Genomic DNA, 18826 nt, shown 5'->3' on the forward strand with positions numbered 1-18826 from the left:
ACTAATGAATAAACTGCTGGACTATTGTCATTTGAATACGCGGCTTTGTTTAGAAAGGGGTTTAGACCACGCGTGAAATTGCCTCGAGTTGCTGGTTTGCGCAGTCGAAAACAGTCGAGTGCAAAGGCTTAACACCCTAAACAAGATTTGGACGCATTTTTATTTGCAATCAATTTAATAAACATTCTTCTTTCCTAATTAGAGGCAAAATTATATGCATGGGGCAAAATAGGGGCCTTTGCGCCCAGCAACTTCGTCACTTGCCAACGAACAAAGGAAATTTAAATTTCATGGTTGTCAACACGTTCGCGCGAACATGTTTGTGACATCTCGGAGCTGATTGAAACAGCATTCCGCTTGACACGCGCTTGACATTACGTCACTTGGAATGATCATTCCGCGCGGATCACTCGTAAATTTAAAACAGTCTCGGAAGAAGTTGCTAAAATTTCATTTGTTTGATTGTAAAGAAGGGTGTCCTGAAAGCATTTCATGCACGAACGTAAGTCCATGAATGTAGGGATTGTATTGTTAAGCAAATTAACTAATTGTGTGTGTTTTTTCTTCATTTCTACATGTGTATTTTTGATGCTCCATGTTACACGTCGAATGAACAGTCGTGAAGTTGCTGCATTGTGATTTTTTACACTGTTGGTGCACCAAGTATGCTTTGGCGCTCTTTTTAATGAGAACAGACGTTTAGCTTTGGTTTTGTAAAGTGACTACACTCTAGTGAAAAGACTTACTGCAAAAAATTCAACACATATTTCGTGTAGATTGTGACCAACCATAACCGCACATTACCGTTTCTGATTAATTTCGTGCGCTACTGTGAAGTAAAAATGGCGTCAACGGATAAATTACAGTTGCATGTCAAACTATTAAATGGACGATTAGTGATTGAGGGCATCGGTAGGCAAATTGCCATCAGTAGTTTGGTGACAATGGAACGTTTCCTGGAAAAGCCTAATGCCGAAGAATTACGCGTTATTGCCACGGACTGCATTACTATCGATGCAGATTTGAAGAACACGCATTGGCACGGGAAGAATATAGTGATGCTAACGGATGCGATAATAGTTACCAAACCTGTTACGTTTGACGTTTCGGGAAAGAAAAATGATCATGTCTACCCCGAAGATGCCGGCACCGATAAAGGTGGTGACGGTATGCAAGGCAAGGACGGTTATCCTGGTGAAAGTGGCGGAAATGTTCTGATACTGGCAAACAGTATTGAAAATGCTAGAAACTTGACAATTGTATCGAACGGTGGAGATGGAAGCAACGGTCAAAATGGTGGCCCTGGAAGAGACGGAGAAAATGGCACCGGAATTGGTTTGAGTGAGTTTTTGCGCAAATTTCCCGTGACTGCGGCGTTTGCCCCACATGCTAGAAGAAGTCCGTTCATCACAACAATTGAAAGTATTGAACGGTGTGCACGTACCACTAACTGCCAGTGGATTCTCACTCCCGGCTTTTCATCAAACAAGTTTGTATTGGAGAAAGCACGACCGGTAGCACCCAATTGCTGCATATTTATAGAGGCCGTTACACACGAAGGAAATGAAATAACATTTTCTTACGAATGTGGAAGCGAAATAGCTGTCAATTGCCAGTCGTTCTTGTTGTTCAAGGGTTCCCCGGGTAAAAGTGGCGGCAACGGGGGACAAGGTGGTCTTGGTGGCCAGGGTGGGTACGCTGGTGAGGTAATAGTCGCGATCTTTGAAGAAGGTAAAAAGTTTGAGATAAGAAAAACCACCCAACAGGGAAGAGATGGGAAATCTGGATCGGGAGGCCTGTATGGCAGTCACGGGAAAAATGGATGGGACATGGGCTATACCGACTATTCGGTGTCAAACTTTTTCACCGAATCTTGGCCAAAATACTTCGGTCTGGATGGCAATAGTAAACTCGCAGTGGAATACCATAGCGAAAACTCAAGTTCGCGTGTTTATTGTACCTACAAGGATATGTACGCTACGATCAAGCGATCCGAAATCGACGTTATGCGACAAACACAATTTACCGAGTTTCACAATAAGAGAGATGAACGCGATCGCAAACATTACGCTCTTGCAACTAGGAAAAAACCAATTCTGGAAACTGCTATACGTCAAACTTACTCGAAGTATCTAAACTTACTTCCGCAAGTCGAATGTGCCACCCAAGATCCTACCAAAAGAGTACAGCGAGAGGAAAGTAACATAAAATCGAATATAACATGTTTTGTTCAATCTGATACCAAAAAATATATAGCACAAAAACAGGCCTTCGAATCACGTACCAAGCGACATGTACAATTCCTTTCGCAAACTAATAACTACGCTCGGAAAGGATATGCCACTCAAATGCATGCACAGGATCACGGTATCATCGATGCATCAGGTATCATTAATTCATTGTCAATTCAACTTTCATCTACTAGAGCGTCGGAAGTAGGAACGGTACTACAAACTATCGCTATTTCCGCCTTTGACCTTCAACCTCTCTTTAACGACCTAGAAAATGTGAAGCAAAGTTTCACAAAAGAACCTGCAGGAAAGATTCGTACGCTTCAGTGGTTGGAAGAGTTAATGATCAAAAAGTACAAAATCGCGATATTGGAAGAAGTAGCTAAAACGTTGCCCAATTATGAAAAGTTTAATCCAAACGTTCTGCGCTCTTTGACAGCCGAAGAAGCTACCCGATACCTTATAGCAGGTTCCGTCGGTGAGAAACAAATCTCACACCCTCTGTTGGGACGACTCAATCAGTACCTGTTTGTAAATTCCCACGAACAACGCAATAGGATGTCCGCATACTGTAGAGAAGAGCTACCAAGCAATCATACCGTTCTCGGACGGGCGCTGGAACTGTACGTTTTCGATGCGGGTCAATCGGACACACCGCCAGACTGCATCAGAAATTACTTCGATGAATATAGGAGTTTTTTCGAACAATCGAAATGGACTGTTAGTTCTTCGTTCGAGCAATTTATGCGGCAACTTGCGGAGCCAAAGAATGAGGATTTTTTACGCCTAATGGAGGAACGTAACACTAGAGGGGAACCATTCGAGGGGTTCGATGCCAAATATGATTATTTGGCTTGTCAGTACAAATTCCTTGCTAGCTGGATAAAGTGCTGCAATGATGCAGATGTGCGTAATCAATTTTGTGAATTCGTGAAAAATACCGGCGCAGAATCTAAAACTTATCGGGAATTATTGTCTTTGATCTTCGATGTGAACATTCGTTTATATCGAAAGGATTTAGAAGACGAGATGTTTCTGCAAGAAAATTTAAATGCTTCGTCCAACACAGTGGTCTATTTGCTCCGTGAAGCCACTGAACTCGTTCAACTGAGCATCGATAAAAATAACTTACATCTACAGCATGAACGACGAAAGAAGGATAAAACATTCGAAAAGATTCTTACTAAAATTAGAACATTAAATCATAAGCAGGACCTTGATCAAAGCTTGCACTCGATCACTTTTTGGGATAAAAATTCAAAAGAAATATCTCCTAGTGTAGAGTGTGAAAATGGTGATCCGCAGGTCATAATAAAATATTTTCCTCAGGAGGAAAGGCTCGAATTAGGCGTGAGGCTTTCAAAAATGACACCAGCATACATTGGACAAGAAGGAATCTTATTTCACTTGCAGAATAGATTCGCTTGTGAAGGACGACATGTATCATGTGAAGAGATGTACTTCTTCATTAATTCTATCCTGTCTTATTTCCTAGAAGGAGGACAAGAGCAGTACACGTTCGCTTGGCTCATTGCAGCGTATCCTCAACGTAATTGGACGGACGAATTGGTTTTACTTCGCTTGGAAAATTATTTTAAGGCACAATTAAAAGAGAAAGCAAAATGGCGAGTGTACTTATCGAAAATACAAAACAAAGAAGTTTTGATACTGCTTAGTGCTAACTTAGTTCAAGCGAAATCACTAACTACTGGTCGGATGGAAACCATTTTGTACCTATTGAGTCATATTAATAGTGGATCAGTCTTTCTTGAACGATTGGAGTTGTCCGAGTGGCCATATGTACTCAAAGAAAAGTTTTGGCTTAGCAAACTGAAAGAAGTTTGTAATGTTAAAGGCGATGATGATTTATCAACCGCTTCCTACTATGTCCTCTCTATAGAAAATATGTACGGCACAGAGTTGGTGGAAAATTTGTTGAAAATACTCCATGAAAAAATAACGGCCGAAAGAGTAAGCTCTAACACATTTATCACCATATTGTCTTACTTCCATAACGGGAAATGGAATCTTTCCGACGCAGACTTGCAGAAACTGAAATACGGCCGTTGCAGTGAATGGATGACATTAATGAATGTAAAGTATAATTCATCAAATGATAAGCGCAACATTTCACAATTGGTTGAGATGATCATGTGTAATGCTAATAGTTTTGAGCTTGTTAAAAAGAACATTGAAAGATCGATCATTGAAATAAATGAGAGGAACTACGAGATTAAGAAGAATATACCCGTCAAATTCAAAGGAATTGTGAACTTCCAATCAAACACTAAAATGGTACACAAGTTTACCGAGAACGACATTCGAATGTGGGCCAAATACTTTAGCGCAAGGGAGTATAAAACCGAGGTGGGAGATCTTCAGGAAATGCTTGCCGTGATCGATCGAGCAGTAGTGCTCAAAAGAGGTTTCAATCTTCGCGATACTCAAAAACTAGCTGTGCTGACTTTATTGGCAAATGGCCGCAGTATCTTGGCCCAAGTTTCCACAGGAGAAGGCAAATCATTGATCGTAGTGGCAGCTGCCATAATGAAAGCATTGTTCGGGGAGAAAGTCGATATAGTAACTAGCTCTTCAGTTCTGGCTAAGCGTGATGCAGAAAATAACAATGATATCTACAGCTTGTTCGGTATCACCGTTTCACATAATTGTAGTGAAGATACAGAGAAACGTAGAGAAGCTTATGTGCTATGCCAAGTAGTGTATGGCGATCTGGGAAGTTTCCAACGAGATTATCTGTTGGATCGATTCTATGGGAAGAATATACTCGGAGATCGTGACTTCACGAACGTCATTGTGGACGAGGTCGACAGTATGCTTGTCGACAAAGGCAATAATATGCTGTACCTATCGCATGATATACCTTGGATGGACAAGCTGGAATCGGTGTATCTCTTCATTTGGCAACGGATCAATCGACCCGAACAAATTGTCTATTCATTTGATCTGGAAGTAAAATGTATCGAAGCGGCAGTCTTGAGCGATTTGTATGGCATGATTAGGGAACAGGATATTGCGAAAATTGATGTGACACTTAGTGATCGCGATTGTAAAGTGATATGGTTAGAATTGGTAAATTCCGAAGATGCTTGACGAACGAGGCAGGTTGTTGATAGAATCCTTAGACGGATTGAAGATAAGTGAGTCATTGACGCCCGAATTCTCGAGATACACCGATCGTATAAGCTTTCTTCTCCAAGCAACCATTGACAGGGAAAGAGTCGTACTGGTCCCGAATCATCTTCGATCGTTTGTTGAAAGACATCTGAAGCAGTGGATAAAAAGTGGTATAACTGCATTCTTTATGAATCCGGGACATGACTATGTGGTGGACGTGGACAGAACAGGTACGAGCTCGGATCGTAATGCCAATATCATCATTTTAGACAAAGATACGGGAACGGATCAAGCGAACTCGCAATGGGATGAAGCGTTGCATCAATTTTTGCAATTGAAGCATGGCTGTAAGCTGTCCATGCTCAGCCTGAAGGCCGTGTTTATTTCAAACGTTTCCTATTTCAAACTCTATCGCCAGCTGTACGGCTTAACGGGCACATTAGGATCCGAGACAGAGTTGGACTTACTACGGGAAATACACAACGTTGATTTCGTGACGATTCCTACCTCTTATGTGAAACAATTCCAGGAAGTAGCACCATTTATCTGCTGCGATAGAGAGGAATGGATTAAAAGCGTATGTAATCAGGCACAATTAGTTACTGGAGTAGAAAAACGATCGGTTTTGATTATTTGTGCAACAGTCAAAGATGTTCTGATCCTACATAAAGCGCTAGGCGGAAAGGAAGCCACGCACGTCCATTGCTATGTGCGCGATTACGAAGAGTTTGCGATAGCCAAAGGTGACAAAAAACTAGACCAGGGGCAAATAATTGTGGCAACGAACTTGGCCGGTCGTGGTACCGATATACAAATTACAGATGCGTTGAGGAACGCCGGAGGACTACACGTATTATTAACATACCTTCCGGGCAACAAGCGGATTGAGGAACAAGCGTTTGGAAGAGCAGCTCGTAGTGGTGATAAAGGTTCCGGCCAAATTATCGTTGAGTATTCGAAAGATGCAAAGTCTACAATCTTTGACATGAAAACGGAACGCGACACAGGCGAGGTGTTACGCGTTTCAGAAATTAAAAGGTACTACCATAACCGAATCATTGCTGAAGAACGTTACTTTCAAGTGTTTAAGAATCAGTATGAACAACTGAAGAAGAAACTAAACTATAATCAGATCCCTGACGAGCTGGAAGAAATTTTAATGAAAAGCTGTTTGGATAGATGGGCGTTTTGGTTGGATAATCATAGCGAGACTTTAACCGCTGGGGAAGATGGATATAAAGATGAAAGCTTCGATCGGCTTATCTCCCATTTCAAACAGCTCTATAGAGGACTTTTAACACAAGCAAAAACCATCCAACCCGTAACTTGGATTCCATGGGTTGAGGGAATTCCAGCACAAATGGTGAAGCTGGCAAAATACCTTTCGCAGCAAAAGTCGGGGACTTACAAAGATCTGTCTGGGACCTGTATAAGACTGTATGAAAACGTCATTAGGAGTGAGCCTTTCTTTTCTGAAGCAGCGCACTACTATAAGGCGTTTGCGATAGCGAAACAAATAGATTGGGCACAAAAGCCTCTGGACAGTATAAACATAACATTGATTCGACAGTTCCAGCGCGAATTACGGGCGGCAGGAACACTGTTTGAAACACATAGCCAATTAGCTACAACTGCTGCCGCTAGTATTACCAACTTAATACTGCACGTTGGGGAACGTTGTTTACGAGTCAACGGCTACGGGGAACAGAAAAAGCACGTGGCTGATCTTTACTCTAGGTTCGTCCGGTCCATTGACGATATCCTAGGGCATCACATCACTCCGGAATCATTTGAAAATCACGAAGTGGAGTTTCATATGGCAGAGTGTCTTTTTAAGGACCTACTAAAAGCTGGAATTCTTCTTAAAGCTACAGTAGAGAAGAAAAATATATCCCAAAAGAACCTTAGAACAGTAGGCCAGGCCTATGGAATATCTGCAAAACGGCTGGAAAGATTCTTAACGCAGTACACCACGCACATCCATGGAGAAAAGTTTGAAAAGGATCTCGAACAGGCGATAGAGTTGCCTGGCAGGGAGCATTTTTGGAAGATACTAACGACCCAGGGTGTTTTGCATGGAACGATAAGCTATGTCATTGTCGACCAAGCAAAAATGGATACAGTTGATCCTTCGCTACTACATTTCCTAAGGCAGAGAGTACAGGAGAATGAGTTGAAAACGGAAACCATAGAGTGCACCAGCAAGCAAATAGTTCTTTACGGAGAGTCCGTATCTTCGCTTAGCGATAGGGAGTTCGTTTTCGTGAAGGAAAAGTTTATCGAGACCGTCGGTAGAACAAAGTATCAGTTTCTCCAAGAGCACAAGGTAGTGTCGTTTAACAAAAAGGCCTCCGTCGATGCCACTAAGCTGCAGTCAGCTAGTTTACCTTGTTTTGATTCCATCACCGTGGAAGATTTTGTGGAGAAAACAATAATTAGCAGGATGGAAGCTGAAACCATTTTGTCGGAGCTGGTTCAACACCAAATTCTTCGTAAACACCGTCATCAGGCAGGATCGTATGCGCTAGCGATAAACTTTGATGAAATGCCGTACGATCAGGTTCTGTCCTGTACCGCCTACGAGCCGACCGTTCGGAACCTTTTGTCGGTTTGTTTCAGTTATCGGCTGGTTTTGCAAAAACTGATCCGACAGGTAGCGGAAAAAGCAACTCCGATCCGCCTGGAACTGCTATCTCGACCGCACCGTAGTCTAGTATTTTATTTGCTTGAGCAAAAACTTGTTAACCCAATCAAGGTGATGAAAGGTGACATTGATCATGAATACAAAAAATCTCTAAAGCAGAGTTACACTAACCAGGAACTTCATATGTTGCTCAATGCGGGTGAAGTAGGTGCTTCGTTAAATGTTATCAAAACTTTCGAACGACTTTCGCTGTTGCAGTGGATCGTGCCAAAACCCGACCATCGCTACAGTATTTCTGATGCCTCGAAGCGACGCGCACTACGAAACATTATACTTGACGTTGGAGAAGGAGCATCGAAAAGATCGTACGACAGCTATGAAACGGTTGAAAAACGGTTTGACAATCGTTTGAAGTTAACGAAAGATGACGTTGTCTTCAAACATGTAGTGGAGAGGTTGAACAGTTTAAGGGGTTCTTTACATACGCGCAAAGTCCCTGAGGTGGCGTTTACATCTTTACTTGATTGTAATGATATCGAGCACCATGTAAATGTAGAGGAAGTGCGCCTATTTTTCATCAATGGTATGGATCAACTGGTTCACCTAGAAGAGCAAAAATGGACGAAAGAAATGCTCGTCAATACCGGAATAGTGGTCGCGATGGGAATTGCTCAGTTTGCTATAGGTGCTGCAGTGGAACTGTGCTTCGCTGGGATTTTGGCTCACGGTGGGATCGCACTGATCAACGAAGGTATAAACGATCTCATCTACGCCACTACGGCCTTCCACTCGGGATACTTCAGCTGGCAGGACTATGGAAAGTATAAGCTTCAGAGTGTTTGTTTGATGGTTGCCACTGCCGGAGTATCGAGTTTGCTTTCCAGAGTCAACCAACTACCACGCTTCGGCTTCAAACTTATTGGGCCCAGTTTAAACGCGCTAGCAGGGCCGATCGTAAGCGCACAGCAGGTAGCTGGAACCGTTGGTGTTCCAACGGTCGCAAGACAAATCGCAACACACGTCCTCAGGAAAACAACACTAAGTGTGACCGAAACGGTGGTGGACACTATGGCAGAAAGGTACCTACAATCCCAGTGTAATTTGCTGGAAAGAGATTGTTTGGCAAAAACGATGGACAAGATAAATAAACACCCTGTTTTGAATACACTCAAGCGATCCTATGATGCGCTTGGCGAAGAAGATGCATGGACGCTCGTGTCGAGTGCAACCAACAGCACGTACGAAGCACAGAGGCGTGTGGTGGAATATCTTGCAAACACCAGACATACGATGACTGTTGCAATTTCAGGCAAAACGGAAGCTCAACCCGTCGGTGCTTTATCGAAAGCAGTTTCGCTGCGTGAACGTAGTATCGAGCTATCAAGAGTTTGTCGTTATGCAGATGATCTATTATATAGTTTGAACATCTTAATGAAAACCAAACTTGACCTAACGAAGCCATTAGCCAGGCAACCACTAGAAGAAAAAGGAACAAAAGGCTATGCAATTTTTCAAAAGAAAGTAATAACATTGTGGGAGGAGTTATTTAAGAAAAGCATCGGTGATGTCATCTCGCAGGGCGATGTGTATGCGACACGGAAAGAAAGCACCAATGTTGAGAGGTCGTATATAAGGTATTCAAACAAGAACACGGAGTATGATGTACGGCTTAAGGAGCTTAAACAACAACACAAGGAAAAGCTTGAGCGTGAACGTCGCGATGAGGAATCACTAACCAGTTTAGTTAACCACACACAAAAGTATCATCAAGACTTACTCAGGCTGATGTACAAAACTAGGAACCCATCTCTTCTTGCAGCCATCATCCGGGAAAACGTTCCGATGAATTTCATGTGTGCCAGTGCTTGCACCTTTTTGGCGTGTAACCTTGTGCTAAGGCGAGGTGTTAGCTTGTCAGCAAAAGTCGTCATTGAAGGAGAAAATGGGTTGCGGGTCACGTTTTCTGTCGCACCAACTGGGGTGACGGATAGGGCTATCAATATTCGAATTCAGGATAATCTTTACGAAGTTTCCGGAAGCGGTGGGAACTCATGCTTTTCCAGCTCCGGTCCCTGCTTGTTGAACGCTCTAGCTACAGCGATTCCCGAGTTTCATATTGTAGGAGGTAATTCCTTTAGGCATGAGTTAGCTGCCGCCATTGCCAAAGATCCTGTATTACAATACCAAATTAAGCAAAATTACCACACTCTACCTCAAGAAGTGAGATCGTTTGGTCTCAATTGTGCCGCCGAGATGAATATTGTACATGATATTAAAACGTCCTCTGTCAAGGAACAGAAAAAGGATGATGGAGTAAGGGAAGAAAGTCGTAATCGAAATGACCCTAGGACGAAGAAAGCAATCGTTCAAGTCTCTAGTGTCGAGGATAATCCCGTTACACCCAAGAGAAAATTAGATTTACCGGATTTTTGTGAGCTTTTTAAGAATTTTCGGGGAAGGACGCATCAAACTAAACGTTATCTAAACGTTTACAAAGCAATAGTCAAAGATATCAACGAACTTCAAAGAGATTTTCACTCGAGACTGAATTCAATTGATTACAAAAAACCATTGTTGAAAGAAGGCAGGATGACATTACGGAACTACAAGCAGGAATACGCAGCTATACTAACGAAATATATAAACGAAATACAGACTAACATGGACCAAACACAAGCTAAACCAGATTACAGTTCGAAAAGCTTCAAAACAGTACAGTATCTGAAAAAGGCAAGGCATTCTGTTCATCAAATTTCTATGCAAGAACTCTTCGAATGCGGAAGCAGTTGTGCGGGTAGAGAGCAAGAAAAATTAGGCACTGAAAGTCAACACAAATCTAACAAAGGTACAGCTTCAAAACCAAAGGCTAAGAAAAAGGTATAACGAAGTGGAGGATAAAATAAGTATGGGGCACTCAAATAACAAACCTCTCCAGTTTGCAAGAAAGGGTAAATGCAATCAAGAAAAGATTGCTAATGTAAATACATAAAACCCCGCAACATATGCAGTAGCATAAATATTATAAAGGCGATGTATCTTCAACATTCCGATTATTAAAGAAACAGTCTACTTTGGGCTTGATATAATAGATGGTGAATGTTGCTGGCCAAGGCATGGTATCAGGTAGGTTGTTATATGTTCATAAGAATGTAAGTTACTTGAATTTGATTATATAAAATTTTAAAAATTTGTTCCAGATTTTTTCCCTTCAGAGGCATGATCAGCAATGTGCGTTATGTTGGAAAAGCGAAGCGCTATCACGATTCACGTGGCTCTATTCGTAATTCAGGTAGTTCATGTTTGAACGACCAGATAAAAAAAACTCGAAAGTCAAATACTCTATCGGATAAACTGTGACATGCGTGTGTATAATCATTCTGAGACCAATGATGGTAAGTTTATCACTATATGATGTTTTCCATTCAGAATCCCACTCTAAATATGTTTCTCGGCTCTCTTTACATAGATTTTACCACCGATGATTGAAAGATTTAATATCATGTCGAATCATGAAGCCGTATTGATTCGATGCAGATTAAAAGAATGATTGTTCAAGAAAACTAAGGAACAATGTCCAACAGATCGCATCCAGACCTTACCCGACCAAAGAGATCGACGCATTTATTCATCTACAGTTTCCCATAAGGACTAATCAATAAGGATTTACATTCTACTGTTCTATTTGAGTTACCCAGTGCAGCTTGCGCGAGGCAGTCTGCCTAACATCTGACTTGTGAGTTGTTGTGTTTCTTACCTTCGATTTGTCTTAAGCTGAATATTATTAGTAAAGTTATACTTTGTGTTCACAGCGCCACGCCGAACCGGTCATTCACAATATTTGTCGTCTGCCATTCTGCATCTAGAGTAAAACTGTAAATATTTAATAATCAAAATAATCGAATGAACGATGAACGAAACGTAATAGCTAGTGTAATCGTGAATTACGCTGGTCTCTGGTGTATCGTCGACATTCGGGTCAAGCGTAATCTGTACTTTGTTTATGTTTTGCAATTTGGTAAAAGTTGCAGCATATTTTCGAACCTACAGCTATGGTTTTGTTGTTTATTGTTGAAAGTACAAACGTTAAATATGCACGTAATTTCGATTACTATTCGATTAAAGTGCGATCGAATTTAAGTTTTTTAGAATTAGTTCGTTTGTATACATTTTGACAAGATTACACATATGATTAAAGGGTACGAAAGCTAAATTTCTTTTTGCCAGATTAAGTAGCGGAATTACACGATTACATTAGTAAATGTAAATTGTTTGAACCCGCGAAACTCCAACACAACCAACACACCTTAGCGCCACGCTGACCAAGACTTTTTGATCAGCGCTAACTAAACGAATTAACAGAACATGTGTAAACAAGATCGTACATGACTGAGTCGCCCCAAAAGTAATGTCGTAAAAAACCCATTCCCGCCACACCGGTACACGACCCATGTCCAAGTTTCTTCACATCCCGTGAACAATGAATATCCCCCCACGAATCGTCTTCGCTCGTTGCAAAATGTTTGAACGTTACGATCACGTCACGAAAAAACCAAATAGCTGGCAGGGATGTCGTCAACCCTGAATATATAGAAGATTTGCCTGTAGGCTCTGGCTGACTGAATTATGCCATTTAGAAAAACGAAGTAATGGAATATGTTTATCAGCGTGTTTCATACATCCATGTGAATTGAATTGACATTTTACTGAGAAAATAGAATAAAACAAATTATGCCTGAAATCATGTAAGAATTCTCTGCAATAGTTGATCATGTTGACTGTCAAGCTGTTTTTAGTTTTTTTTTTCATTACATTTTTACTCTTACAATTACAATTACGTTTGATCACATTTGGTTATAAAATGTATTTTACCTTTTATGTTTCACTTTCTGTACATTTTTGATGAAAGAACATTTTGAAACTCATGTCCGCTGGTATGGTAGGCAACGTGTTAAGTTATCTTACCTTAGATTTTACACGTCTACCGGTCGAGTCACTTTCGTGCAATATATCGGTTTTTGTTTTCGATGTTGCGCTGTTTCAATCTCAAAGGTAAAAAAAAATAAAATCAGTCTGCAAAGTGTCATATGTTAATATAAGTGTTAAATGTTCAATCTTACCGCCAATTTATATAAAATTATATAAAACTAGGTATAAAGGACTGTAGAAATTAGTTCCAGCTTCATCGATGATGCTCGTACTATGGCGCATTCTAGAGACACAGTCAATCATTGACCACTTGAAAAAGTCATTACAGCTAGGTTAGAGAACAGTTATCCGTTTGCTTTATTATTAAAAAACCTTATGATTTGTGTAGGATCAAGCACTTTCTGCTGTGCCGTACTGTGATACCACCCACAGCTGATTGTGCTGTGCTTTTGTGATAGCACAGTATACTGTCATACAACATCACTATTAGTTCAAATTCATCTTAAAAGTTGCAATAATATATGAAGGTAATCACAAAACATATTCATTTCTTATACTCAGCATAGTAACATTCAATCGAGATTATTTTTGATGAATAATATTTTCGCTATTTTACTAGTTGTTAACCAATTATTCTTTTTTGTTTCAACACCGCCATCTTTAGAAAATGTTCGTTCGTGTGTCACTAGTAATGCAGGTATGCAAGTCGTGCGTATAATTGGTAGTTGGTACAAGATTGGAAAATTAATTTTCTCCAACTTCCGCCAGTGAATAGGAGTTAAACAGCTTGTCTGAATGACAGTATGCCAATTTATTGTGCTAGCAAAATTATTTTCATAGTGCGTGTTTGGTTATTACGCTGTACCGTGCTGTGTGCTCCGACTAAACTCGGAACATTTTGGAGCCGGTTCCGTACTAACCGGCTCCTGTCATCCCATGAGTGCCACATTAAGGGCCTGTTACACCCTGCATCTCGTGTGGATGTGTATGCCATGGTTTACAGAATCCTAGACATCCGTGTTCGTCACAAACTATAAACAAACTTCCATAGAAATATCTGAAAATAGAACGCTCTGCCGGAATGTGGTCGGATTACTTTTGCTATGCCAAAACAAATAGCGACTTCGAAACGGAGATTTCTCACGTATTGGTTTCATGTGGCATACGTCGGACAGTGTACTCGTGGGATGACCATGGTCACAAATAAAACCGTTCACAATCAAACGAAAATTCGTAATCCGGCAGTATTCGACATGGGACCTGCAACAGGAATAGTCATGTCTGAGAGCAAGCTCCAGTAGTGAAAAGCCAATAAAGTTAAGAAGCTAGTGAGTGTGTAAAATTCATACGTGTTCAACTGTGGTCCATTTTTAAGAGAAAATATTAAAAAAATCTTCTGAACTGAAAGCCGATCGACCAAATATATTTGATTCGTTGTGACGTGCTAAAAAAGATAGTAAAAGATAGTAAAATCTGTTATATAATAGGGCGCTAACATATACGAAAGCATATCGATCGTGCTAAAATAACGGTAGTGCATCGTTCCAGGTGGACACAACTTGTTATAATGTTATAAAAAAATATTTCTCCGGTTAAGTAAGTAGTGTAGTAGTAACAATCCAATTCAAAACAATCAATGCACATAGTTTTCGCATTACACTGTAACAGTTTGATACCTTGTAACTATTTAAACAATTTTGAATGGTAATCGGACACATAATTATTATGCAACGAGCAAAAGAACTGTGAATCACCCAATGAATGAGTGGCTCAATGACTCGCCCAATAAGGTTCCATCAAGGATTTATGCATCAACCAATTGAAAGACCTATTTATCTACCTATATATACATTTGCGGGGCCAGCAATTGCACTACATCGAACATCAAGAATACCGCCGGTGCAGCCACTGATGACCGTCAATGACAATTTGGATTAATATTATTATTATTTACAATTTCTACATACACACAAAAACATTCGAAATTGAAAAGAACTAAACTGAGATGATTTTTTAAATAATACCATTCTTTTAATTTTCTTCGAATTTTAAAAATAACAGAAATTCTTGCGAATCTGACAAAGCACTAGCCCAACACGAACACATACTTCAGTTACTTTTGAATTCAATAAAGTGTTTAAGCTTATTTTCATGATATCGATCCATTTGTTTGATTTTGACTTTAGTAATTGATTTATATTTTGTGTTTTCTCAATACAAAAGTTTCTCAAATTACATTTTTACTGTCTACATCATTTCTAAGTGTTTCAAAGTTAAAAGCAACAAGAGCAACAAGAATAGGTGATTGTTGTAGCTTTTCTATGTATTATTTTGAATGAATTTCTATCCTCTTCAAAAAACAAACATAAAGAATAATACCGTGAGCTCTCGTGAAAATCATTACACATAAACTTATATAAATATGGCTTCTACGAAAGATATTAAAGTCCAACTAAAACAGATAGACAATAGAGTAGAGTTTGTCGGTAAAAAAGTCATCTTTAGTAAGATATTGGAAGAATTAAAAAGGGCTTTTAATGAGAACACAAATGTGGAAGAAGTACGAATTATTGCCATAGAATCTGTTCAAGTTGATGCAGACCTAAAGAACGATACTTGGCACGGTATGAACATAGCGATTCAAACTAATGCTATACTTGTTGAGAAGCCTGTAACGTGGGACGTTTCGGGAAAAAATAACGATCATATCTACCCTGATAATGCCGGAACTGATAAAGACGGTGATGGTGTGCAAGGAAAGGATGGTTATCCTGGTGAAAGTGGTGGGAATGTGTTGATGCTGGCAAATAGAATTGAGAATGTCGAAAACCTTACAATTATTTCAAATGGTGGAAAGGGCAGTAAGGGACAGGATGGTGGCAATGGAAAAAACGGAGAAAACGGGAAAGGAATTACAAAACAGCAGTTCAAGGAGATGTTTCCACCAACCGCTGTTTACGCGGGTAAAGACAGGAATAAGGCAGTGGCTAAAACTATTCAAACGCTTTCAAGCGACACCCATGTTGTGACCCAATGGGCAAAAAAACCATTCCAAACGCCAATAACCCAAGACGTTTTAAATGAAATACATGAAGATGCATTTCTAAGTGATATTTTCATAGAAGTAGTAAACAATGAAGAAAATGAAATTACTTTCTCTTTCGAGTGTGATTTCCCTATCACCCAGTCGTTTTTGCTATTTAAGGGTGCTCCCGGAAAACCTGGAGGTTCCGGAGGGGTGAAAGGTCGCGGCGGTCAGGGTGGATACGCTGGAGAAATAACAGTAAAGAATGTTACAACAAACCGACAGTTTCCCGTGAATAGTTTTAGTAATCAAGGAGAGGAAGGAGAATCCGGACGTGGTGGCTTGTTTGGAAATCATGGGACCAACGGAAACGATATGGCTTATACTGATTACAATCCAAGCATATTTTCCTCTTGGCCCCAATATTATGGGATGGATGGGAATAGTAAATTATCGCTAAATTTTAACGATACTAGAAACAGTGAAAGAATATATTGTCCTTATAAAGATTGGAGAGGTACTGATTACAAATATTGTTCGATTAGCTATTCCTCAAATGAGCAGAATGTGAATAAAAAATATCAGGAACGGAACAACTCCGATACAAACGAACGAAAACATCATGGTCTTGCAACGCGAAAGAACCCAATTTTGGAAAACAAATTGCGTGCTTCGTTCTCAGATTATTTGATTGTTATTGAAAAAACCACAAAGTCAGCTGAATTGAATGCTAAGCTTCATATACCACAAATATCTTCGAATACTAGCGGTAAAACTTTTGGACGAACAACTTCAAGCAATATCATACAGCAGACTGCTGAACCTAAATTGGATATCACGAAACAAACCGCTTTGCAGAATGGTCCAACGAACGAAGAGCAGAAAGAACGAGAAGAGCAACATATCAGCAAGATATCTGAAATAGTGATTGCAACACAGAACAAAGTTAAAGAAATCACCAAACACCAGCAAGATATTTCAGAAACATTAGTAGAAGTAACTGAACTAGATGTAACACAAAATACACAGGAAACCGAAGTACACCAAAGTGAAGAACGTTTGATTTCAGATACTGCTATCGAAGAAAATCAAGAGGCGAATTTGAGTACCGAACAAGAACAAACGATCGAATCAAACATCAAGCGTCATGTGGAATTTGCCCATGAAGTAGATGAATCGCCACGTAAAGCTATACAACTTATCGCAAAACTTGAAAGTAGCCATGGTTACTGTTGTCCTGTTGATTTGTTGGATATTGGTTTCAGAAAAGTAGATAACTGGTCAATATTAAGGAGCCAAATTATATCCCGTAAAGATCTTCAAGATCTCTTTTACAAATTCGAAACTACAACAAACTACTCTAAAAAGCATTTCTTTGGAAATGATTGGATACAGCAATCCGCTGCTCTTCAACTATTAGTCGTAAAGTATAGACTCGCAACAATTGAAGAAATAAATAAACAGTTACCTCAGTACGAAAATGTTCAGGAAGATACACAATTAACTGCAATAGAAGCTATTAAATATCTCGTAGAAGATCAGTCGAATGATAATAAAATCTCACATCGAATACTAGGACGATTGAATCCATATCTTTACGGAAACTCCCAAGAGCAACGGGAAAAACTGTCCAGATATTATAGCGAATATTTCACAACCACAAACGATAAGTTGACACAATCTTTCATATTAGAGATGGGACATTTAGAAGATTGTACTGGCTGCATTAAACATATTTATGATGAATACAAAACCTTTGACGTCCAAGGAAAAATTTATTCAACCGCACTACAAGAGTTTGAACGACAGCTTTCTCAGCCAAAGTATGCAGACATTTTTCGTTTGTGGAAAATGCGAAGCGTAGATCGTTCTAGCGGCAAAGAATTAGAAAAACAAGTCCAAAATAACTCATTTCTCAACATTATGTGGGGCCATTTGAGACATCAATTAAAATTCCAGTATGATTGGACCAAGTGTTACAAGGACAAAAACATATTAAATCATATCAGCAAATACATTGAAAAAGCTGGATTTGAATCTAAAACATATCGAGAATTATTGGCTTTTATATTTGATATAAACTTACGAATATATGCAAAAGATTCCGAAGACGACCTGGTTCTGGAAGAGAATTTAAATACCACATCTAAAACTGTTGTCTATTGCTTACGCCTGGCCACCGGATTCATCCAAATCGGGATCAATAAAAGTCATTTTAAATTGCAGCAAGTACGACAAAAAAAAGATGCTATCTATAAAAAGATTCTTTCAAAAATCAGAACACTAAATCATAAGCAGGACCTTGATAAAATGTTAAGCTCCAAAACCTGTTGGGATAACAATTCAGAAGAATTTTCTAGTGTAGAATGTATTGATCCACAGCGTATATTGGAATATTTTCCTCAGGAAGAAAGGCACGAATTGGAAATAAGGCTTTCAAAACTGAGGCCAGAATACATTGGACAGGAGGAAATCTTATATCATTTACATAACCGATTCTCTTGTGAAGGTCGGCATGTTTCATGTGAAGAGATGTACTTCTTCATTAATTCTATCCTTTCACACTGTCTAGAAGGTGGACAGGAGAAGTATACGTTTGCTTGGCTGATTGCAGCGTATCCTCAACGCAACTGGACGGACGAATTAGTTTTGTTGCACTTGGAGAATTACTTTAAGGAACAATTGAAAGAGAAATCAAAATGGCGAGAGTATTTGTCAAAAATACAAAATAAAGAAGTACTGATGTTACTCAGTGGTAAATTAGCTCAAGCGAAATCACTGACTAGTGATCGTATGGAAACCGTTTTGTATCTTTTAAGTAACATTAATAGAGGATCAGTCTTTCTTGAACGATTGGAGTTGTCC

General features: G+C 39.7%; 1 protein-coding gene across 1 annotated transcript; it reads left to right on the forward strand.

Moving 5' to 3' along the window:
• The first annotated feature begins 944 nt into the window (after positions 1–944).
• Positions 945–11496, forward strand: LOC131285440 (uncharacterized). The gene is given in 4 exon segments (XM_058314295.1): positions 945–1341; positions 4273–5330; positions 5332–10135; positions 11477–11496. Coding segments are annotated over 4 exon segments (6279 nt in total).
• The last annotated feature ends 7330 nt before the right edge of the window (positions 11497–18826 follow it).

Source organism: Anopheles ziemanni, chromosome 3 (assembly GCF_943734765.1).
Source record: "Anopheles ziemanni chromosome 3, idAnoZiCoDA_A2_x.2, whole genome shotgun sequence".
NCBI classification, from domain to species: domain Eukaryota; kingdom Metazoa; phylum Arthropoda; class Insecta; order Diptera; family Culicidae; genus Anopheles; species Anopheles ziemanni.